The 21,961-nt window shown below is 31.1% G+C and overlaps 2 protein-coding genes across 2 annotated transcripts; both read right to left on the bottom strand.

The window, feature by feature from the left end:
• Window positions 1–4,252: 4,252 nt before the first annotated feature.
• On the bottom strand, window positions 4,253–7,507 carry LOC115238509 (fatty-acid amide hydrolase 2-like). Its single transcript, XM_029812418.1, has 8 exons — window positions 7,261–7,507; window positions 6,977–7,087; window positions 6,673–6,830; window positions 6,342–6,482; window positions 5,916–6,017; window positions 5,689–5,856; window positions 5,312–5,494; window positions 4,253–4,935 (listed from the first exon to the last, which is right to left on the bottom strand). Exons 1-8 carry the CDS (start codon window positions 7,490–7,492, stop codon window positions 4,819–4,821), a joined length of 1,212 nt encoding a protein of 403 aa, XP_029668278.1. The 5' UTR covers window positions 7,493–7,507; the 3' UTR covers window positions 4,253–4,818.
• A 6,342-nt stretch (window positions 7,508–13,849) lies between these two features.
• Window positions 13,850–20,708, bottom strand: LOC115238526 (MOB kinase activator-like 1). The gene is made up of 5 exons (XM_029812446.1): window positions 20,324–20,708; window positions 18,666–18,832; window positions 18,349–18,576; window positions 18,112–18,275; window positions 13,850–17,881 (listed from the first exon to the last, which is right to left on the bottom strand). Exons 1-5 carry the CDS (start codon window positions 20,335–20,337, stop codon window positions 17,801–17,803), a joined length of 654 nt encoding a protein of 217 aa, XP_029668306.1. The 5' UTR covers window positions 20,338–20,708; the 3' UTR covers window positions 13,850–17,800.
• Between the last annotated feature and the right edge of the window lie 1,253 nt (window positions 20,709–21,961).

The following is a 21,961-nucleotide window of genomic DNA, read 5'->3' as shown; positions in this document are numbered from 1 at the left end:
GACTCGAGGAAGGATGAGTCGACGGAAGGGCGCAACAACTATCTTTAATTTATATAGATATTGATAAGTGACTAAATGTTTAAGGAATGTGTGACGCAAGATGCTCTATTTACCGAACGACTCATTTCTATCACCGATCGATTATCATTGCCGCAACTTCGTGGAAGGAAGGAATCGTGGAGTCACCAGGACGTAACATAAGTATAGTAGTATATTTTAAAGTTATTTTGATAGCAAATATAATTTAAACATAATATCAAAAAATGCGTCAACAGAAAGTAGCTCACAAAAAGGAAATTTTCTCTTAAGTGCATAAATTCTGTCGCCTCAATTGCGCCATCTCAAAAAAATTTACGTAAAAATAATAAACAGTATTAAAGATAAATGTGAACGTTTCTTATTTAAAAAAAACAACAATAATTACATTTTTTATATAAAAATTCTTTAATAAGATTTTACTACTCTCTTTGTCATTTTCTCTTTCTTTCTTTCTTCCAAAGTTTAAAATTTGTTTTATATTAATTTTAAAGTTTAATTTGATTGGTATAACATTTATTGCTACTATTGAAAGATATTTAAAATTGACAATAATATAATTTTTGGAAAATGTTTATCTTTATCAGTATAGATAATGTAGAGCGTTTTCAATTATTTGAACTTATCAATTTTCATAATCACAGAAATATAAAATATTTATTTATTTATTTATTTTCAATTATTCAATTATCTTATTCAATTATTTTATTCAATTTTTTGCAGGTTTTATCTGTATCTGGAAGTAACTAAAGTATTATTTATCATAGTGTGCATAAAATTGTACATGTATACTATCTTCAGATTGTTTAATGAAAAAAACAGTTTCGCCTGGTTTACCTTTATAGCGATACAATTCTTAGAGAAGTTTTGCATCTGTATGATATTTGTATGGAAGAGAGAGAGAGAGGAAGATTAAGCTGTTACTGCTGAAACGATTCGGTTGGCAAAATCGCGAAACTTAACACGCTATCGCATCCTCAAACAATTGTATCACTACGTCAGTGATGATTTCTCTATACTCTATGGGATAAGATCAATTCTTACAGAAAAGCGAACCGTCGTGAACAATGTTCGTCTGATTCTACCGACCTTTAGTGCTATAAACCACGACAAGAAAATTCTATCATAGATCACAGATCGACAGTTAACCAGTGATTAACTACAATAATATTTTACTCAATGATTAATTTTGCATTATTGTGCGTTGATCATTTTACTTTTTTTTTTTGACAAATCCTGACAGGTCCTGATCCCCATCTATCAAATGTGTGCTTGGCTATTTTTTCTCGTTTTCTTTTCGTTGTCCTCTGATTTTTACTCTTTTTAAGAATATATTTATAAGCTTTTTTTTATTTTCTTTGCAATTTATATTTCTTAAGTTTTTGATAACATTTTTTATGGTAAATATAGCGAATAGGGGACCCAGCCCCAATGACCTTGACCTTGACATATGTTATCGAGGACATAATTCTGAGTAACTTTTTCTTTTAATTTAATCGTCGCTCGTTGCTTATTAAAAAGTTATTAACAAAAAAAGTTTAAAATATACCAAAGTACACGCACGGACAGGAAGCACGCGCGCGCGCACACGCACACGCACACACACGCGCACACACACACACACACACACACACACACACATTAGAAGAAAAAGTTACTCAGAATTATGTCCTTGACAACATATGTCAAGGTCAAGGTCATTGGGGCTGAGTCCCCTTTTCGCTATATTTACCCTCAGAATTATGTCCTTGATAACATATGTCAAGGTCAAGGTCATTGGGGCTGAGTCCCCTTTTCGCTATATTTACCCTCAGAATTATGTCCTTGATAACATATGTCAAGGTCAAGGTCATTGGGGCTGAGTCCCCTTTTCGCTATATTTACCCTCAGAATTATGTCCTTGATAACATATGTCAAGGTCAAGGTCATTGGGGCTGGGTCCCCTATTCGCTATATTTACCAAAATTAAAACCAAAATTGCCACTATCATGTCTGTTACGTGCAAACATACATGTATATAAACTATGTATAAATACATAGTTTTTATCATATTGTAATGTTAGATAGAATAAATCAATTTTTATAGTTATATATGGTAGATTTTCTTAAAAATTTTGAGCAATAGCATATTTAATTTAATGTGCATTTGCATTACAATTTCTTCTATTTTTATCCGCTAAATATGAAGTAAAAATTGTGCGCTTCACAGACAATTTCGCCCGTTACAAAGAAATACGAAACAACAGAAGAGAAAAAAGTTAATCATGTATTCTGTCTTCGCGTGGGGAGGCTCCTTCATGCTCGCTATCATTTGTGGCATAATGGAGATTGTACCTGGCGTACCAAAAAACCTAATCCGGAATTTCGCATTGACAACTGTTGGTTTGGTAGTAAGTGAATGCCACATTGATAAATAATTCATTTAATGTTAGCACATAAAAATAAAATATTATAACTATAAGTCTATTTTTGTTAAAATTAAAAATATATTTTATACACTTAAAAAACGCGATTTAATATGAGAAACAATATGATATTTATATTTTTTATCACATTTTCAGGCAATACAGCATATTTGTTATATTTTCACGGGATTGTAATTATCTCTGTTATCATTAGCATTTGCTTATCTGTTTGTACGGCACGAAAAATTGCACATTACCAAAAAGATATTGCTCATCAGCTGAGAGATTCGGAAAGCCGGCGTTATAATGAAAACAAGCAATGGTACGTAAGCAATATATTTGCATCGATGCGTGATATAACTTATCTTATTGATAAAATATATATGCCGAAAAATCAATAAATAAAAATTTATCAACGGCATTATACTTATTTTCAATTGAAGAGAAAGAGAGAAATATTATCATTTTAAGACAAGCGCGCGCGGATGTCCTATTGTTGGTCCGTCCATCGCCCAAACCTCCTTTTCCTCTCTTAGTCCAGTAAAATAGTATCAAAAACCGAATATCTACAAAACGGATAGACAAGCCAATTTTTTGAGGGTGAGTAGAAGGTCATAATATTAATGTCATGTTGCTACAAGTGTGCTGGTACTTTGTGGCTCTATATTTCTGCAATGTCTTTGTAATGTTGCATTGCAATTTGCAATATTGCAATGTTGCTGCAATATAATTGCAATGATCTGTGCTGTATGGGTAATAACTTATTATCGCTGGCCGGACTATATACTAAAATAACAAAACATTACGCGCAACTAATAAAACATTAATAAATTTATAATATTTCTCCGCATTTTTGATCCACGATTATGGATTTAGCACAAACATGCACTGGCCGTTTTACCGTGGTACCGAAAAGTGAACCTGACAATTTAATTCCACCGGCTCTAAAATGGATCCAGTTGGCGCTACTGCATTAGCTAGAAAAAGCGTCTTTCGAAAAACGGCGGTTAATCCCTCTCATGTTTCTCTCTGATATCAGAGAGAAGTCTGAGAGGAGCCACGCCGCCCTTTTGTGTAATAGCGCCTGTGCATTTTAAAACCAAGCGGAACTATATGGCCTGGTTATCAATTATCTGTAATTCAAGTGAGGGTGAAAATTGCAAAAATTACAAAAAAGTAAATTTACTAGAATATTTATAATTTTATTGATCCAAATCTAGTAAATTCGCTCATTTCTGTAATTTTCATCCTCACTTGAATTGCAGAATCGATACCCACATCCACTTTTCGGTGCCATGTGTAAAACGGCCGGTTGGGAGGTTCGTGCTAGATTCATAATTGTCCGAGACATATTATAGATTTATTAATGTTTATATTTAGCTGCGCAGGATGTTTTGTTATTTTAGTATATACTACGGATAGCGATAATAAATTATTATCGAAATATTATTTTTATGTATATATATGCGCATGTAAAATGAAATAAATTTTCTTAGATAAATTTTCTTAATAATATACATGCATATATATAATATCCTTAATTTTTAAATATATAGTTTATATTGTTTGCATGTAAGTGACATAAATTATTTATATAATTTACGGGTAAATGCCTGCATAAGATACAAAAGAAATATACGAATTTATTGTCAAATATTATTACATATATCAATAAGTATTATATATTAGATACACGCTCGTAAAAAATTGTCATTCTAAAAATTGATTGTAAATCTAAATGCAATGTAAAAAATACAACGCTTAAATTTTTATGCGTACAAATATCGCGTCAGATCGATTGCAAAAGAGAGGCAATAGATTCTTCGAGTTAAGTCAGTTGCGAACATTCTGTTGCATCGCGCATTTAATAAAGGTTTCGTGATTAATATCAGATGTTTTGACATTATGTTTTTGATTTCAAAAACAAGGTGAATAAGGCAAGTGTGATTCTTACCTTATACATCGTAAAGTAATATAATTATAACTGTAGCGTACAGCATCATAAGTTTTTACCCTTTACCATTTGGTGCTAACAATCCTAGAAATTAGATCTCCACTCTAAGAGAAGAAGAAGTGCGCAGTCATATTGTGACATCGGGACGCCTGATGCAGATTTAATCGCGAATTAAAATCACAGAAGAGAGTATCAAAAACACAAAATCATTAATCGTTGCAATTAATGTGCTGTAATCTTTATATTATAATATATTATATGTATTATCCGAATAATGATTTTAAATTCAGTAATTTCTTCTTCCGAAAATTTCAATATATTATATTTCAATATATGTATCAGATTTTTATCTACTGCAAATTACGCTAGATCACTGAACTTTGATTGAAAACAGGATCCTATATTATTTCGTCGAAATTTATGCTACGTTGTATAAGTAAGTCCTTTGCTTTCTGACGGTTCTCGCCAACCACCGAATGTCCTTTCGATTTCTTGCGCCACAGCAATCGTCAGATAATCGCAGCCTGGATTTGCGGCAATCTAAAGACAAAAGCATAGAAAAATGAAGTTAAAATTAAATAAATTAAAAACAAATTAATAAGACTTTTTTAAACAAAAAAAAACAAACTGTTCAGGTAGCAAATGCATGTCATTTGATGCCAAAATAACATCATTTGACGTTCAAATAAATAGATAATTTAAAAAAAGTTAAAAGCCAATACGAATCAAACGCGAAATGGAGGTGCAGATGAGAAAATTTTGTTTGCTCTTTTATTCAGCGACCGATTCGTGCTAGTCTTTAATTATTTTAATTCCGATTGTTTAACCATCGAGTCTGTTCCTTTTTTTATTTAAAAATACAATTGTTTAATAATTTTCGCATTTCTTAGAATCAAGTAGAAAACGGGTTTTTCACCTGAAGTCCAAGCGGCAGTTGGTTTTTGTCAAAACTAAGTGGGCATTGTGTGACCGGAAATCCTAGCACATTGAAGATCATCATGTAAGTATAATTGCATACATTGTACAGACTTTCGTGAGGATAATGCGCCGACGAGATGAAAGATGGAAAGATTAATATACCATTATCGCCCAGCAGTTCCTAGTCAAGTAACATTTCGTGCATTATTTAATATTATATATATAATATATGTGTATATTTATATATTACAGATTAAATCTCGCGCGTGTATCAACTATATATTTCGAATATTTTACTATAGACAAAATATTTTAAGATAAACAAATATCGTGTCTAATTTTGCTAAGAAATTTAAAGATATGAATAGAATCTACCTCAAATTGCTTTTTCAATCGCATTCTCGTCTCTAATAATTTATTATATTCTGAGACTGGTAATCGTTTGGCGATATTACTTATTATTCCATAACATATGGCAGGAAAAGTATGCGATGACATAAAAAAAAGGTACTTTAATGTTTCCATAAGTACGCTCTTCGATTTCTAAAAAAAAATTTATGAGATATAATTTTGTTTTTGTCTACAAAATATTTACATTATACCTTAGGATCATCCAAGCGATTAAACATCGTATCTATATCTTGGATTTTCGAAAGAATAAATCCGCTTAATTCAAAAGATAACTTCATATCTTCCAAATTTGCCTGTGAATAATCGAAAAAATAAATGTAATGTCTGCCAATATTTTTAGATCTGTATATAGCAATATTGTAAAATCTAATATATTTTAAGTAGATTTTAATTCTTAATAAATATACAATAAATTATATATATGACAAGGTAAAACCTGCGAAAGGTAACACCTCACCGATCTCACTTTAATTTTCACATATGTTATATGTAGATTATAATGGTTAAAATCCTGACTCACATGCACTTTTGCAAGTTTTATGACAGTAATAAAGAAAATTCTTTTTTCACAAATTAAAATTGGTTTATACAATGTAATAAAAACTTTTGTCACATACTTTTTGCACTTTGACACTATATGTTGTTTCCAAGTATCTTTTTAGTTTGTAAATTACGCCTTTCATATCTCTGTTCACAGAATTAGTTGCGCTCGATCCGCAATGGTCCATGTAAAAGAATTTCATATCCTCCAGACGGACCTGTACGATTATGTTGCAATACTTTGATTAATTGTTATAGTCCGAAATATTGAAATGAATATATTCACATTTATAAATATTTTATTACATATTATAAATATTTTATTATAAATATTTGTGATCACAATTGGAAAATTTTAACAAAGCAAAGACTTAAAAAACTCTAAATTAAGATTAGAAAAATTCTGACCTTTTTATTAAAGCCAATTCTCGCTTCGTCAGTTTGCGACATAACTGTCAACAGAAGAGGCAAATCCGAGGCGTATCTAACCATTAAACCGATTGTAAAAAAAGAAGACCAATTTTTGTCACATGCGCTAGGCTTATGGCCTTCTATTGAAACCCAGTCTGCGAACATACAAATTAGCAATTTTAATCGTTATTTATCGTAACACTGTTTCATGAATAAGTGTAATCCAAAATAAACAATTGTAAAGATATGAATATTTTCTTTTTTCTTTATTAATTGTTTGGTGTGGATGTAAACAACTTACTGGGCGTAGGTTTATGACCGAAAACTCCGCAAAACATTGCCGGAAGTCTAGCTGATCCAGCGATATCTGAAGCTAAGCTTAGAAGAGAGGCGCCAGCGCCAAGAAGGGTAATATATTTATAAACATATATTTAATTATTAATACATTTACTTTGCATATTTATATATTGCATTTTCTATTTACTATAAATTTCTATTACATATTATTTAAATAAAAATTGTAAACAGAGATTATTCTAAAGGAAAATTGTGCGCTCTATTAGAAAAGAAAACATCATATACGAACCTCGCCACCGGAAGAGCCGCCAGAGGTCCTCCGAGTGTCGTAAGGATTCCTGGTGACGCCAGTTACTTTGTTGAATGTATGCCACCACAAGCACAATTCTGGCGTATTACTGACAAGAAGAGGAATACCACCGGCCTCACGAATCTTCGCCACGACATTGGCGTCGCTCGATGCCCTCGAAGGAGTGTCCTTTACTCCCACCGAATAACTCATTCCTAGACAGATAAACATTTATTTTTATTGTGCACCACGTGCCAAGTGCAAAAAAATATGATCTATAAAATTATTTCACCGATATCGTTCTTATCTGAATTTAATATATTTTTTATTAGGTTTTTAAAAAATATACATGATGTATTATGTACACGAATGATAAAAGGGAAAAGAACAATATGTGTAAAATGTTGTAAAATTTGTTTGTAAAATTTTAAATCGACATTTATTAACGCTAATCTTTCGTATTCGATAAATACATAGAATAACGTAGAATGTATTTGTTGCTGAAATATTAGTAATGTTACACTTGACTCTTGATTTTTTGAAGATTTAGATATCCTGGATTTAAAGATGTTTTTTAGCCAAAAAATATCCCACAAGAATAATGCTGTATATAATAATTAATATATTAAATAGTAAACCTTTATTATATAAATTATTATTAAATAGTATTATTATTAAATTATTATTAAATAGTATCTTTAAGTACGAATCCCAAGAAGAACTTTTTTATGAATTTATTCAGGTAACAACGACTTCGTTAAATCACGTAAATTACTGTGAATATGGTAATATATGCAAACAAACGACTCGGAGAGATAGATACATAGAGAAAGAGAGAGAATTAACATTCACAAAGCTGGCGACCTTAATTTTTCATGTGGCAGAAAATTCTGAAATCGCGTTATTAATAACAAACAAAAAATTAATGACAAGCAAAGTTGATGCGATAAAGATATTCAGGCATTTATATGTATATATCTCACGTAAAAATGTTACTATTATATATCGTCAAATATTTATCATTCTTGTCATCAGGTACACACTATCATTTTTTATCGCGTAAAAATTAAGAACAAATCGATATTTAAATAATGGCTCCGCTAATTCAACGTTCGTTTAAATGCAAATGCGTATATGAAACGCAGTAAATATTAAATATTCATCTTTACAGGAGAAGATATAGACGATTCTTTTGAACGTATTACGTCAAGTGTATATAGCAAATCCGAGAATTCACACGCGTGGTTAACATAAATGCGTAAATTACCCGTAATGTGGAGGTAGAGTGGGTTAAACTGAACAGAAAAGTCCTGTAACATTTTTTTCTATAACGCTTAATAAAGAGGTTATTATTGAGTAAAGTCTAGTCATCAGCGCCGACTTTTAGCCGGACGCACGTCGGTGAGCCGCCCGCCTGATAGTGTGCGCCGCCGTAGCGACGGAGCGCTCACGCACACTACCAAGCGCGCGGCTAAAAGTCGGCGCTAATTGGCAGACTTTATTCAATAACAACTCCTTTATTAAGCGTTGTAGAAAAAGATGTTACAGGACTTTTCTGTTCAGTTTAACCCACTCTACCTCCACATTACGGGTGGGGCGATTATTATCAGACACCCTATATATCCGATTTTATATATTTTTTGTTTCTCACAAATCATATTTTGCTAGATACGTTTTTTTCCTTTCTCATAAGAGACATTTTTTCTTGTGCAAGAAATATTTTTCAAGCAGCACGATGTTTTGCTGTCGAGTTACGTCGATTTATGGCTCGTTAATTAATTGTCACTCACGTACGCCACTAGTTTCGAGAGATTTCTTTAGATATAAGAATCCTTTAGAATACTTTAGTATTCTGTTATTTGGGACATCGGCCACGATAAGTAGAACTCACGTAGTTGGTATCCGCTATTAAATGATTGAATATAAATTAGCTTGAATTGGTTTTGAATGTAAGCCGATTTTATTTATCATGCAAAAAAATAATCAATCATCGTTATTAATAATTTAATTCATTTGTAAAATAAAACTTTTTTGTTATAAGTTCATTTCTATGCACCGATAAAATGATTGTTGATCAGTTCCAATCAAAAAATTTGTCTCTATAATATTCATTCAATATGCAAAACCCATATTTATAAATTGAATCGATTTTGTCACACAAAAATTTTTATCTCACATAATCTAATAATTTTATTATTAGGAATATCCAATTTTATATATTTTTTGTTTCTCACAAATCATATTGTGCTACATATGTTTTTTTTTCTTTCTTATGAGAGAAATTTTTTCCAGATATTTGAATTTCGTAAAAGAGAGAGATATTCTTTAAGATATTTAAAATTAATTATACATATTTCAATTTTAATTATTATATAATTATAAATTGTACGAAAAAGATTTCTCACATCGCGATTAAAAAATATACATTACTATATAGACTTTCGTTTTGATTGATATTCTTTGTAGCAATTCTCATTTATTTGCATAAAACGTGAGAGAATTCCGATGGCATTGAAAAAATAAGCGCATTTCCATTCAATTAAAATTACATCACAATTTATGTCTTATAAATACAAATATTTCAAGCGTGTTGAATGTCAAAAAAATATTTTTTTGGCATATATTATAGTATATATTGTCTCGATAACTCGTATCATTCTGATAGTCAATAATATGATAGTATTATGTATGCTGTATTATCATATCTTATTTCTTACGTTTATACATACAGAGTATCAAAGTTTACATTGCAAAAAGAATAAGTAATTGCAACAAAAAAGTAAATTATCAAATACAAAGTGCACGCATTAATAACGATGCATAGTGAAGACATTTAATTCAGTATATTCACAATTCAATATCAATCACGCCAAGACAAAAATTAATCTTGCTTCTTCAAATTTTCTTTCTACGTGTATACACGCATATATCAACAATTCGCTATCTTTCTCTTTTCCAGATTATAATCTTAATATATATTAAAAAGGTGTGCATTTTTCAATATATTATATAATCCTGCAACATGTCATAAGAGATATATAATCCTAATTATATCCTATAATTCTATTAACATGCTATAAAATTATATAATATATAATGATAAACTTGCAATAAAAAAACATACACTTTAATATATATCAAGATTATAAATTTGAGGAAAAGAGAGATAGGGAATTGCTGATTCAGAATTAACAAATTGTTGATTCATTTAATCCAGTTAGCAATTGCAATTGAAGGATTTAGTACAAGAGAGAGAATGATTTATCCGAAATTGACTTTAAGAACTTAAGGTAAATTTTAAGTAATATTTTGAGATTTTTAGTATATAAATAAAAAAATTAATTTTGTTAAACAATATTAAATAATTTAATAAATTTAATTACCTCAACTGTATAATTATAATTGTTCCGTGTTCATAGAAAAGCGTACCGAAAACAATTCTCTCTTCTTAGGATGATCTTCATCACTTATATACGATTCGAATCTGAGTGAGCGAGCGTCACGTCCAGTTCGCGACCGTCACTGTTCATGACTAATTCACACCGATTCAAAAAAGAAACCATGGACAAAAACGAGTCTGAAGAAGCGACAAGTGGGGCAAACGTTGTCGAAGCATGTTTCGTGACGCGCTTTGTCTTGTCTATATCATTTTCGTTTTAATACGCTTACCATAAATTTCACGACACACTTCTGAAAATATTGTGCTATTATAATGTAGTATTATTATGGAAAATATGTAGTTCAATTAATTAACTTTTTAAATTATTTTTATAATTTGTAAATTATTAAAATTTTTCTCTTTGTTTAGTTAAACAATTTTATCAATTAAATTAATTATTTGGTCCATTTATTGCCTATGTATGCCTTTTTTTTAAAGACTCTACATCTATATAAATGATTATGTACACGAGCGTGTGTCGCAGTTTTTTCTCGCATTCAGGATAATGAATATTTTATTAAATATTCATTATTATGAATGCCAACCAAATGCTTTTTTGCTGATTGTAAGTTGTATGAGTCTATTTAAATTTCAATATGCAGTTTATAAATATTAATACACAGAAGTTTAAAGGTTAAAAACTGATTTCCACACTGAGAAAAAAAAAGTGTTGACATGATTAAACGCGTTTAGTTCGTTATCATTTTTTTAGTTGAACTATTTAAATATTTAAGTCAAATATACGTCAGTATTATTAACTGATTCATATAACTTGAGAGAACAATATGATTTTGTTGACACATTCAATTTAGTGAATTATATACCTTATTGTCTTAACCAATTTACTATTAATTCAAATAAGCGATAATGCAGAAGAAAATAAATAATAAAATTAATGAATTGGATTAATTCAATATTATTTATATTTATTTAAAATGATTATCTGTATTGGGTCATATTAATAACATCCAAAATGTAAGTTTCAGTTTTTATTTTTATATTCTTATATTCTTATATTTTTATATTTTATATTTTTATGTTTCAGTATTTATGTTTATATTTTGTACATAAGGAAAGATCCCCGATGCTATAGAATCGACAAAAGCAAGAGCAAGAAATAATGAAGGAGCAAGCGAGATGACAAACATCAAAGAATTCCGGAGTCTCGCTCGCCAGGCTCCCTTTATCTGTAATCTTTGACGTGTATATGTCATCTTATTATAGAAAATAAAATCTCTGTATTTCGCATTTTATATATCTGAAAATAATTGTAATGGATTAATTACATTTTTGCGATTAAAATGACACTAAACACGACATAAATCGTATAATTTTTAATGAAATAAGTAATCATAATTACATATAATACATAATTGATTATTTCTTTCATTTTTATAATTCATAATTATAACTACAATTCGTGAAAGCATATTATGGCTTCAGAATAATTTGTCACCATGGCAATTAGTTGAAAATCATTGGAAAGCAACTTTAGCATATAGACGGAATCAAATTCAAACGTCTCAAAATAAAAACATAGCTGAAATTTTCTCTCAGTGGCCAGTTTTAAAGCATCCTACAGCATATACTTTGATCGATAAAGATTTTACATTTCTTAATTTAACATCAGAGGATTGTATAAATAATTGGTTTCAGTTTTTTTCTAAGATTCAAGAAGTTTGTCCTTTTAAAGATGATAAAGTAATAAATGAGTTACGTTCTGTGATTGAAATAGATAATGTAAAAGATGGTAAGTTTACAAAAAAATAATAGCTTATATGTATGTTTATATGTGTGCGTTTTTGTATTTGTGTGTGTATATAATCATTAAATTATCAAATTTTAATTTTTATATAGATGCTAAAGTTATAGTACAAATTCTATTATTGCCTCATCTGATACCTCCCAAAGGAAGAATTCGCTTAAAACAAGAACATTACAAATCATCTATAAGTACAAAGAAAATATTTACTTGATCTAATCTCACATTTGACTAATTTGAAAATATATGTTGCTTCTTAAATTCAATACATAATTGAAATAAGATATTAAATATTTAAAGAAACCAAATCTTAGATTCCTGTAATTTGATATTCATGATAGTCAATACAATAATTATTTTATATTACATTAAATATGATTGACTAAAAAATTATTTTATTTGAATAAAATTAATATCTGTTTCGTGTAATTATATATATAATTCATATAAAATAGCTATTATTATTTTAAATAAACAAAATCGTACATTTAAATATATATATATTTAAACATAATTTACTTTTGTTAAGCCAACTAAATATTTTTTTTTGTACAAATTCATTATTGTATCTATCGAGACATATTATTTTTGCAGATTAACAAATATTTGCTTGACAGCCCGTGACCGCCGCATATAGTTGAATAAAAAAAAATTTTTTTGATTGAACATTTTTTTTCTCAGTGCTTAAATGCGGAATTATATAGGATTTTTATTATTGGCCGACTCGATTTTGGACTTGGTCGAAACAAGAGTTTTCGATAGAGAGCAAGAGTTGGATAGTATAGTCGAAACATTAATATTCGGAAAAGAGAAATTTGTACAAAATTTATATGAACGATACAAATGTATAAAATATTTGAAAATTGTCAGCGACAAGAAGAAGAAAGTTTATATTTGATAGCATTTCAATGTTTGGAAAGTCTCCCTTGAAGACTTTCCTTCGGTGTGTTTTATATCTTATTAAAAGAATAATTAGAAGAAGGCAGGAAACGATGCTTGGGATAATAATAGGATTTTCTCGTGAGTTTCTAATTATATGTAACATCGATTTTATAAGTGCTATGCAAATTTTCTAGCATACGACGACATATACAGAAACGAAAATAATTACACAAATAATTATAAAAAAAAATAATTTTTCTTAAACTAAAAGTATAATAACTTCGGGGTTTATTCGAACATTTCTGTGTGATTTGTGCTATATACAAAGCGTCCATAAAATCAGTCTTATCTTTAAAAAGTTTATAACTCTTTAATAAAGCATTTTCGGACATAGGTTTATATAAATTATTTTTATCTACTCGACCCCACACATTAATGCATTTTATAAATTACCAACCTTTCCGAATACCCTGTATAATAAGAAAAAAAATAAAAGAGAGACGAGTACAATCGAAACGAGATATTTATTACAGAAAGATTACAAGATTATATCCAAGACTATAAACATTTTATACGCGGCTGTATTATGCCGTGATCTGGACGCGGGAGTTTCCCCCGTTTAATCGTGAAAAATATTATTTACATTGCACATATATCACACTAGCGTTACTATCAGACAAGCGGAAAGTTGATCGCTGAGAACTCTCCGCAAAAGGCCGTTCGAAAAAAAAATACAACCCTTATTTCAAACGAACTCGTCTTTCCTGGCGCGTAAGAAATAATTGCTAGAAGATTTATAGAATAAAAGTGATCTTTTCGTCTGACGCGATTGAATTATTAATACATCCACATCTCTACAACGAATATCGATCAAGTTCAATCAAAACTGATATCAAATCAAATTTAGAAAATTTCCTGTCAATTTTCCATCTTGCACCTCTTCAATCTTAGAGATTAATTATGCACGAATTTTAACGTTAAAAGAGCCAAAGATGAGAAACTGTCATGAAGATCAATATCATTCTCTTTCTAGCTAGAAGTCGGAAAATTGTCTCAAAAATTTAGTTTGCTTATATCGAATAAAAATCTGTAGGTGTTATAGAGAATCCGTGAATGCTCGAAGAAAATATCTATCTTCGCGAATTCGTTTCCTCTAGTATCAATTTTTCAACCTTTCATACAAATTCTCGGCTAATTTGGAAACAAATTGTTAACGAAAGAAAAAAGAAGCGTGTGTGTCCTTTTTCGATTAAGAGAATCATCGTTTAGATAAACGTCTGAACAACACGAGTGAATAATAGTCGTGATGTTGTTCTATAATATGCGTACAAATATATAGAATCAAAAATAATTCATCTATAACAGTTATGTTATCGAAAACGCAACGTAATACATATTCTTCTAGGCGACTATCTCCGTTCATCACGAACGGGCGCTATTATACCACTTCCAAAGAATGCGTGTTAAGGAAGAACTAGACGGATCAGCTAAAAATTAAAATTTTTATTTTATTGAATTTTTTCGTGTCGTACAGTTAAAATCGTGATAATCATTATAAAAAAGTTAGTTCGATATAAGATATTTACGATTTTGAGGTGAAATTATATTCTACAGGGCAAATCTTTACTTTAACTCACAAATTAATTATTAATTTTATATTTTAAAAGTATAAAAGTGCTTTGCGCAATGTCAATTTTATAAATCTCAAAATGTATTAGATTTAATTAACTAACTAATTAACTTTTGATATAATATATACTTTGTAATTGCGCTGAGGATGGTCCAAAAAAAGGGACCGAAACGTATGCTTTTTGTGATTTTGTCTATCACGTAGTCAAAATATCATTGTAATTTGATTGTAATAAAACATATGCGCACAAATTACCGCGCTGGCTCTTAATTGCCTTTTATTTTCTTCGTATGATGTATTAGATTTATTAACTTTTGAGATAGCTGATCCGTCCAGTTTCTCCTTAATTTTTCTTTCTCGCTGTTTGTTATTCTTTTTTAAGTACCGAATATATTATTATTATTACTCTTATTATTATTTATGCCTATATTCAGCGTATATATGCGTCGTCTTCGTTTCCCGACAACGATACTAGCATTGTCACTTTAAATCGCTGCCGTCAATCACCATTCTGTTAAGCCGGGATTACGATGAACTTAACATAACGGGACGCGACGGGACATTAAGTAACGTAAAATCTAAAACACGTTGTTTTATATACGATTGATTATGATCGACTTTACGTAACGTGACGTGAAATATCAGAACTTAACGCGATAGAAAAGCTTGCCAATGTCAAGCTTTGTCATCGTGTTTCGTGTAGTCGGAATATGTTCATGTGACTCTTTCAGCTCACGTCCCGTCGCTTCCCTTTACGTTAAGTTCATCGTAATCTCGGCATTATCGTTATACTAAAATACGTCGACGTGTGTGCGTATATACATATATGTATATGCATGGTATATGATGCGCACATATACGTATATATTGCAGACCTTTTGTACAAAATCAACCTTTTTATAGAAAGACTTAGCAATTTTTATAAAACATTTTTAAAAAGCGTCTTATAAAAAGCCTAAGTTTTTCATAAAAAAGCCGTATTTATATATAAAAAGCTTGCAAAAAAACACGCACGCGCGCACACACACACGCACATATACATAGATACATATATACGAAGTTCGCACGATCGAATTTTTAACGTCTACTACAATGAAAAAAATATTTTTGTTTCTTTTAAAACACTTTCTCTTAGCACTTTGGAATCTCCTTAAAAATTTATTGTTATCATAGTTTGCCGAAAAAAATGACGAATTGCTTGATACATTCGTGAAGAAGTAAAGCATCTTATGTACAGAAGTGGCTAATAGTTGGCGATATTCATCGATTATTAGTGATATTTAAGATTTTTGCAGCAATTCGCGGTATGTAATTAGACCAAACATTGTATAGTGTTATAATATTATTCATTAAGTATTGACTATATAAAAGTAATCGAAGTGCCAGATGTTGTGATTCGAACTTTGTGACGATTAGAGTGCTACTCGATAAAAATTCTTCATTGTAGTGAAAATTCAATTAGGCGGTAAAATATAAGAAAAACAAAGCCAAATACGTGCATAATATGCGTCATAAAACATTGCATTACATCAATAAGCGTTCAGAAAAGAGATAGATTCGATTAATATTTTTTTCGTTAAGACTTCTGTTTCCTCACTATAATCATATTGGATTATAACGTCAAAAATGAAAAATACGTTCATTCTTCTCTCAAAATAAATTAGTTTTTTTCATATGTTATCATTCGCGTTTTATAATAAAATTGGTCAAATGTACCAAAATAAAGTTCATGTTTTAATTTTTTGAAAAAAATACGAGATTGTAATAAACTAACAAAAATATACGAAAAATTGTAGCAAGACGACGCAAACGGTCTGACCACCGGTATTTTAAAAGCGTCTAAAGCAGAAAATATATGTATGTCACTCTCTACGGGGACAAAACGCGTATAAAAATCCTAGTCACATAAAGAAGTCTATAAGCGCTTAACAAAGAGAGGATGATATTTCTTAAAATAGCTATTACATAATTAATATGATAGCATTAATTTTTTTAACGATTTTCTATATACGACCCCAGAGGATATACATATATATGTTAATTCGAAAAATGATAGGACTGTATTTATAAAACTATCCTTAAACATAAAAGTAACCATACAAAATTTACGATATGCTATTGTCTTCATACATGCAACTGTATGAAACAATTAATAATCTCTATATTCGTATAATAGACAATATTTTTACATCCGATAATAGCAATAGGTAATAATAACAAAAATGCAAAATCCGAGAGACAAACAAAACCCGTGAGCGATGGTCTTGTTCATTTGCAGAAAAGAACACGTTTACACTTAATGTTTTTAAAACGTTTCTGTTTTTCGAGATAAGCTTACGCTTTGTACCAACACGCACTTTTGGACAATCCGATTATCTCTTTCTCTCTCTCTCTCTCTCTCTCTCTCGCATGTCAGCGCTTGATAAGGTGCAATAAATTACAATCAACAATGAAACGTATTTGGAAAGCATTCGAAAAAAGCAATATGTCACGAAATCAGATGTATCTCAAAATTGGTTATCTTTATCCACTTGATGGTGACTGTGTACGCATGTGTATATGGATCCAGCAAGTATACAGAATACACCGCCGTAAAAAAAAATGAAGTTTTGAAGCAAACACTGTAATTATTCATTCTTATTATCAGTCACTTATTTCCGAAACGGCGATGCGCTTGCGTTTCCTACTTGGAGACAGAGACAGATGGTAAGATTAGCGATTAGTGGATAAATAATGTGATTACACGTGCGAGTTGGCAAAGATAGCGTTGAGAGATTCTTTGGAGAGGTTTTGAAGAGACGAGTAGCTCGCAGACGATAGGCAGACTCATCGTGCATCTTTTGCCGTCAATTTTTCTATTAGCTCTTGCAGAGGCGCCAACTCTCTTCTCTCGATCAGATTGAATTCCTATAAATTAATTAGATACATTGGATCAACATGAGGAGTAAAATCAAGCATTATATGACAATTTTAATTTATATTAAATTTAAATGTTACATCTCTTTTTTTATATAAAAATTATATAAAAATATCCCCCATCTATATCATTACATAAAATTCTAGTATTATGCTACTCTATATCATTACATAAAATTTATTATGTATATCATTGTCATATCGTACTAGATATTGTATACCTGAACAAAAAATATAAAATGCTTGAATGATGTATTTAAGTGTGCCTCCTCGCCGAGCTGCACGACTTCGCTGAAATGCTGATGATAAATGTGGGCATATACTCTGAATAACCGTTTTAGAATGGTTTTTGCGATTGATAAGAAATTTTTCGGAAAAGGAACTCCTGCAAAAAAAATAATCGAGGATTAATTCTCACAAATTTGAGATAATTGATGTATAGAAAATGAAATAGTCACCGATTTTAGATGGAAATAGAGTCTCGTCGTCTAATTGATCCTGCACCCAGGTCATCAAGTAGTCTATGTACTTGGGTGCTGAGCATTTGATGGGTTTCTTCACTGTATGACCATCAGCCCAATGATACTCGTACTTTGGTCCAGCTGACATAATGGGACAACTCTCCTCCGTGCAAAATTCCGTGATGGTGCCATAAAGCATATTGATTTGATTGAAAAAATCAACAGCTGAAGAAAAACAGATATGAGATAAAATTTATTTGCTCGATCAATACAAAAAGAAACAGAATATAAAGAAAATAGATGTTTCAACTCACTATTAACGGCCACCCACTCGTTCAAATCTTCCCCTTCGGGGAGCATAACAGCCAATCGCAAATTTCCAGAACCCAATGTGGCTGCGGCATGTTTCATCAAATCATATTGATGTGTGCCTTCAGGAATGTTCTTCTTTGGTTTAAAGGTCTTTGAAGACCTGCTCCCACTTGAGAAAAAAATTCAAAGACAAAGATTATATTAACAAAGATTGTTATGTCCATGATTTTTATTCATGTTATTATATGTTGTTAAAATAAATTATTATTATTAACATTTTGAGAATCAACATTTGCAGAATGTAATGAAGCTAAGACATAAAACAAGAAAGAAAAATATAAGAGTTATCCCATACAGAATGAATAAAGGACATTCATCACATTATCTCATTTCAGGTAAGAAATTAACAGCATCTAATTAAAAACTGTTTGTATATTGTTTTATTGAAAAGTTTAAAAATAACAAGCACATCTAATAACAAAATGCAAATAATAAAAATGTATACAAAATCTAGCTTTACCAATTTATTTTAATAATTTTCTCACACACATCAAAAATTTTATTTTAACAGTAAATAAAAAAAGATAATAATTGAATAATTGAACTATATATTTCTTCCTTTTCACTATGCTTTCTTAATGTTGCCCTTAAATCTTTTTTCCGAAAGCCTAACTACATGCATGCTTATTCATCATATGTACATAAAAGAAAATATTCTTATAAAAAATCATTCAAAAAAATTTTTTTGTTAAACATTACATTTTTATGTTCTGTTTCGCGAATTTTTCCCCTTTTCTTCTTTTCAAAAATGTACATTTGCTCTATTGTATTGCAGAAAATACAACTGCAGCTAATAAAGAACGAGAACGCGCATTTCTTTTTAAAGTTATATTTCTCTCCCAAATTCTTTTTTCCTTTCTTTCTTCCTTCCACGAAAAAAACCTAAATATATATGTATGTCCATCTCATTATACATGCGGAAAGCGTGAGAAGGCGCAGCTGTAAAAGAAAAACAAACCTTTTACAGACACGGACGCTCAGCTGATCGCGAATGTCAAAGCGAGCGACATGACGCGTCGCTATATCGCGATCTCAAAACTCTTGACGGCAAGAAACAAGGCGCGGCCGCCGAGACGGAGATGATTCATAGATTACGCGTTGCATCGAGCGATAATCCTGACATTCGAGGAATATGGTGGGTCCCACGGGAAGATGCGTAAAAAAAAAGGAAAGCTTCCGCGCGATAGGTAGCACGCGCTATTTTTATCCTCGATCGATTCACACCGGCGGATTGCACATCTCCATCCCCTCTCGATGAATTTATCGTCGTGCACAAAATGATAAATTTGATCATCGTTAGATTAGACGTGTAAAAAAGAAAAACAAGGTACACACAAACAAACGCATACACATATTCTGAAATAAAACAAAAAACGAAGCTTTCACGCAGAAAAATTCAACTCGTCAGCTGTCACAAAACAAGGAAATCCTCGAAGATCCTCGTGACTTCGTCCTGTTTACTCTTCCTCCCGGTTCTTCCGAGACATATACACACACATATATATATATATATACATATACATATATCGATCGGACGAAGGAGACTCGACTCGATGGCGATTATTGGAGAGGAAAATTCGCGAGGCGAAGGAGGACTTACAATAGGAAGCTCATTGTGGTGGGCTCGTCGTATATATAGTTGTAGCTGGATCACTCTACTCTCGCTCCGTTTTTTACACTTCGATCTACTCTGCGTTGCGATAAGGAGACAACGGACGCGATGACGGCGATGTTTGTCCGACGATAGCAGACGACGACGACGACGGCGACGTCGTTGCCAGTCAATCGCCCGCCGCACTCGCGATCCTCGCGATGCTTTCCCTCCCTGTGTCTCGCAAACGTTGCTTCACGCTGTCGTACCGGGATGACGAATCGCCGTTGTCCGCTGTATGTTGTCCGTTTACTGTTCGTCCGGCTTCACTCACGTTATAATCCTTTCCTCGCGAAAATAAGACGGCGTTTGCGCCGACCCGACTAGAGTCACGGATCTTTGTCAAACACTTCTCTCTCTCTTTCTCTCTCTCTCTGTCTCTCTCTCTCTCTCTCTCTCTCTCTCTCTCTCTTTCTTTCTCTAAACGTAATTATTACAGATTTTCAAGTTGCGTTCCAAAATTTACTCCTTGAAGTAGAGTAGCGTTCGATTAATCAATCAGGACAAAAGAAACAAAAATTTCTCTGTTTTGATTAGTCAATCGAACGCTATTCAATTCCAAGGAGAAAATTTTGAATTCCAATTTTAGAATGTAATCCTAAGTGCATACTATATGTCACATCAACGTTATGTGTCAAATATTTTTATATGAATTTTAATTGTCAATGGCAGTCCGATCCTGCTATGATCAATATTGTTCCATTCGAAACCCATTTAAGAATTTTTAATGTTACGTATAGCGTACGTTTTGCTTTAGAATCTGGACAGAATCCGACTTTTTACCGATTGAGATCCTTTTAGAAAAAAATTGCGGAACCAATTAAAAATATTGAAAATTTCAACATCGTATAACTACCCAGTGAGCAATATGTTATCAAAAGAAATTCATAAAGTACTCAAGTTTAAGAGTCGGACTTCCGAAAACACCATCAAAATGATAATATTATGATATCAATAAGTCCTCCAATGCGTCGATTTTAGAGGAAAGAAAGACATCATATAATTGACATCTAAAAGAATTCCACAATCTGACTTCTTTTAAATATCAAAAAAATGTCACCGTTAAGAACCGTTCTATTTGTAGTATTATATTTTTGGGCGAGCTTTTTAATTCATCGATTGATCAATCGCATATGATGCGCAAGTACAGCAAAGTCCTGTATTTGCTACATTTGTGCATCATGCGATTGATCAATCGATGAATTAAAAAACGCCCTTTACATTTTTTGAAGACATAACCCAACTTCTTAGGTTAAATATAGAAATAACAAAAATATATATGAAAATATTAATATATTTTATGCTCAAATACATATTTAATAATATTTATAATTTAAGAAAGAAAGATTATCTTAAAAACGTTAATATTGAAGAAATGCTATCTCTTTGAAATCCAGAGCATGCAGCGGCACGCAGTTCACACTAGACACAGGGTCTCTAGTTCACATGTACGTTGCTTGCGCATGTGTGCGGCTTTCGTAAAATATCTTAAATGGCACGCTTGCTAGAGATTTTAGAGATATCTATGAAGAGATATCATAAAAAGCTCTTGTGAAAGATATCTTACAAAAAGATAACTTACTGATA

The sequence above is a fragment of the Formica exsecta genome, unplaced genomic scaffold (genome assembly GCF_003651465.1).
Source record: "Formica exsecta isolate Colony F162 unplaced genomic scaffold, ASM365146v1 scaffold342, whole genome shotgun sequence".
Taxonomy (NCBI): domain Eukaryota; kingdom Metazoa; phylum Arthropoda; class Insecta; order Hymenoptera; family Formicidae; genus Formica; species Formica exsecta.
The sequence above is the reverse complement of the archived record's forward strand: the minus strand, read 5'-3'. Positions and strand labels throughout refer to the sequence as shown.

Bases quoted from the DNA above. Each gene is read 5' to 3' on its own strand.
- LOC115238509 (XM_029812418.1), bottom strand. From the start codon at position 7,492: ATGTTTATCTGTCTAGGAATGAGTTATTCGGTGGGAGTAAAGGACACT. The intron at 6,483-6,672 runs GTCAGAATTTTT...ATAATCGTACAG, and splicing joins GAATTGGCTTTAATAAAAAG to GTCCGTCTGGAGGATATGAA. The intron at 4,936-5,311 runs GTGAAAAACCCG...TTTTGTCTTTAG, and splicing joins AACTGCCGCTTGGACTTCAG to ATTGCCGCAAATCCAGGCTG.
- LOC115238526 (XM_029812446.1), bottom strand. The intron at 18,577-18,665 runs GTGAGTTGAAAC...GTTTTTCTTCAG, and splicing joins CGAGTGGGTGGCCGTTAATA to CTGTTGATTTTTTCAATCAA. The intron at 17,882-18,111 runs GTATACAATATC...ATTAATTTATAG, and splicing joins ATTTTATATTTTTTGTTCAG to GAATTCAATCTGATCGAGAG.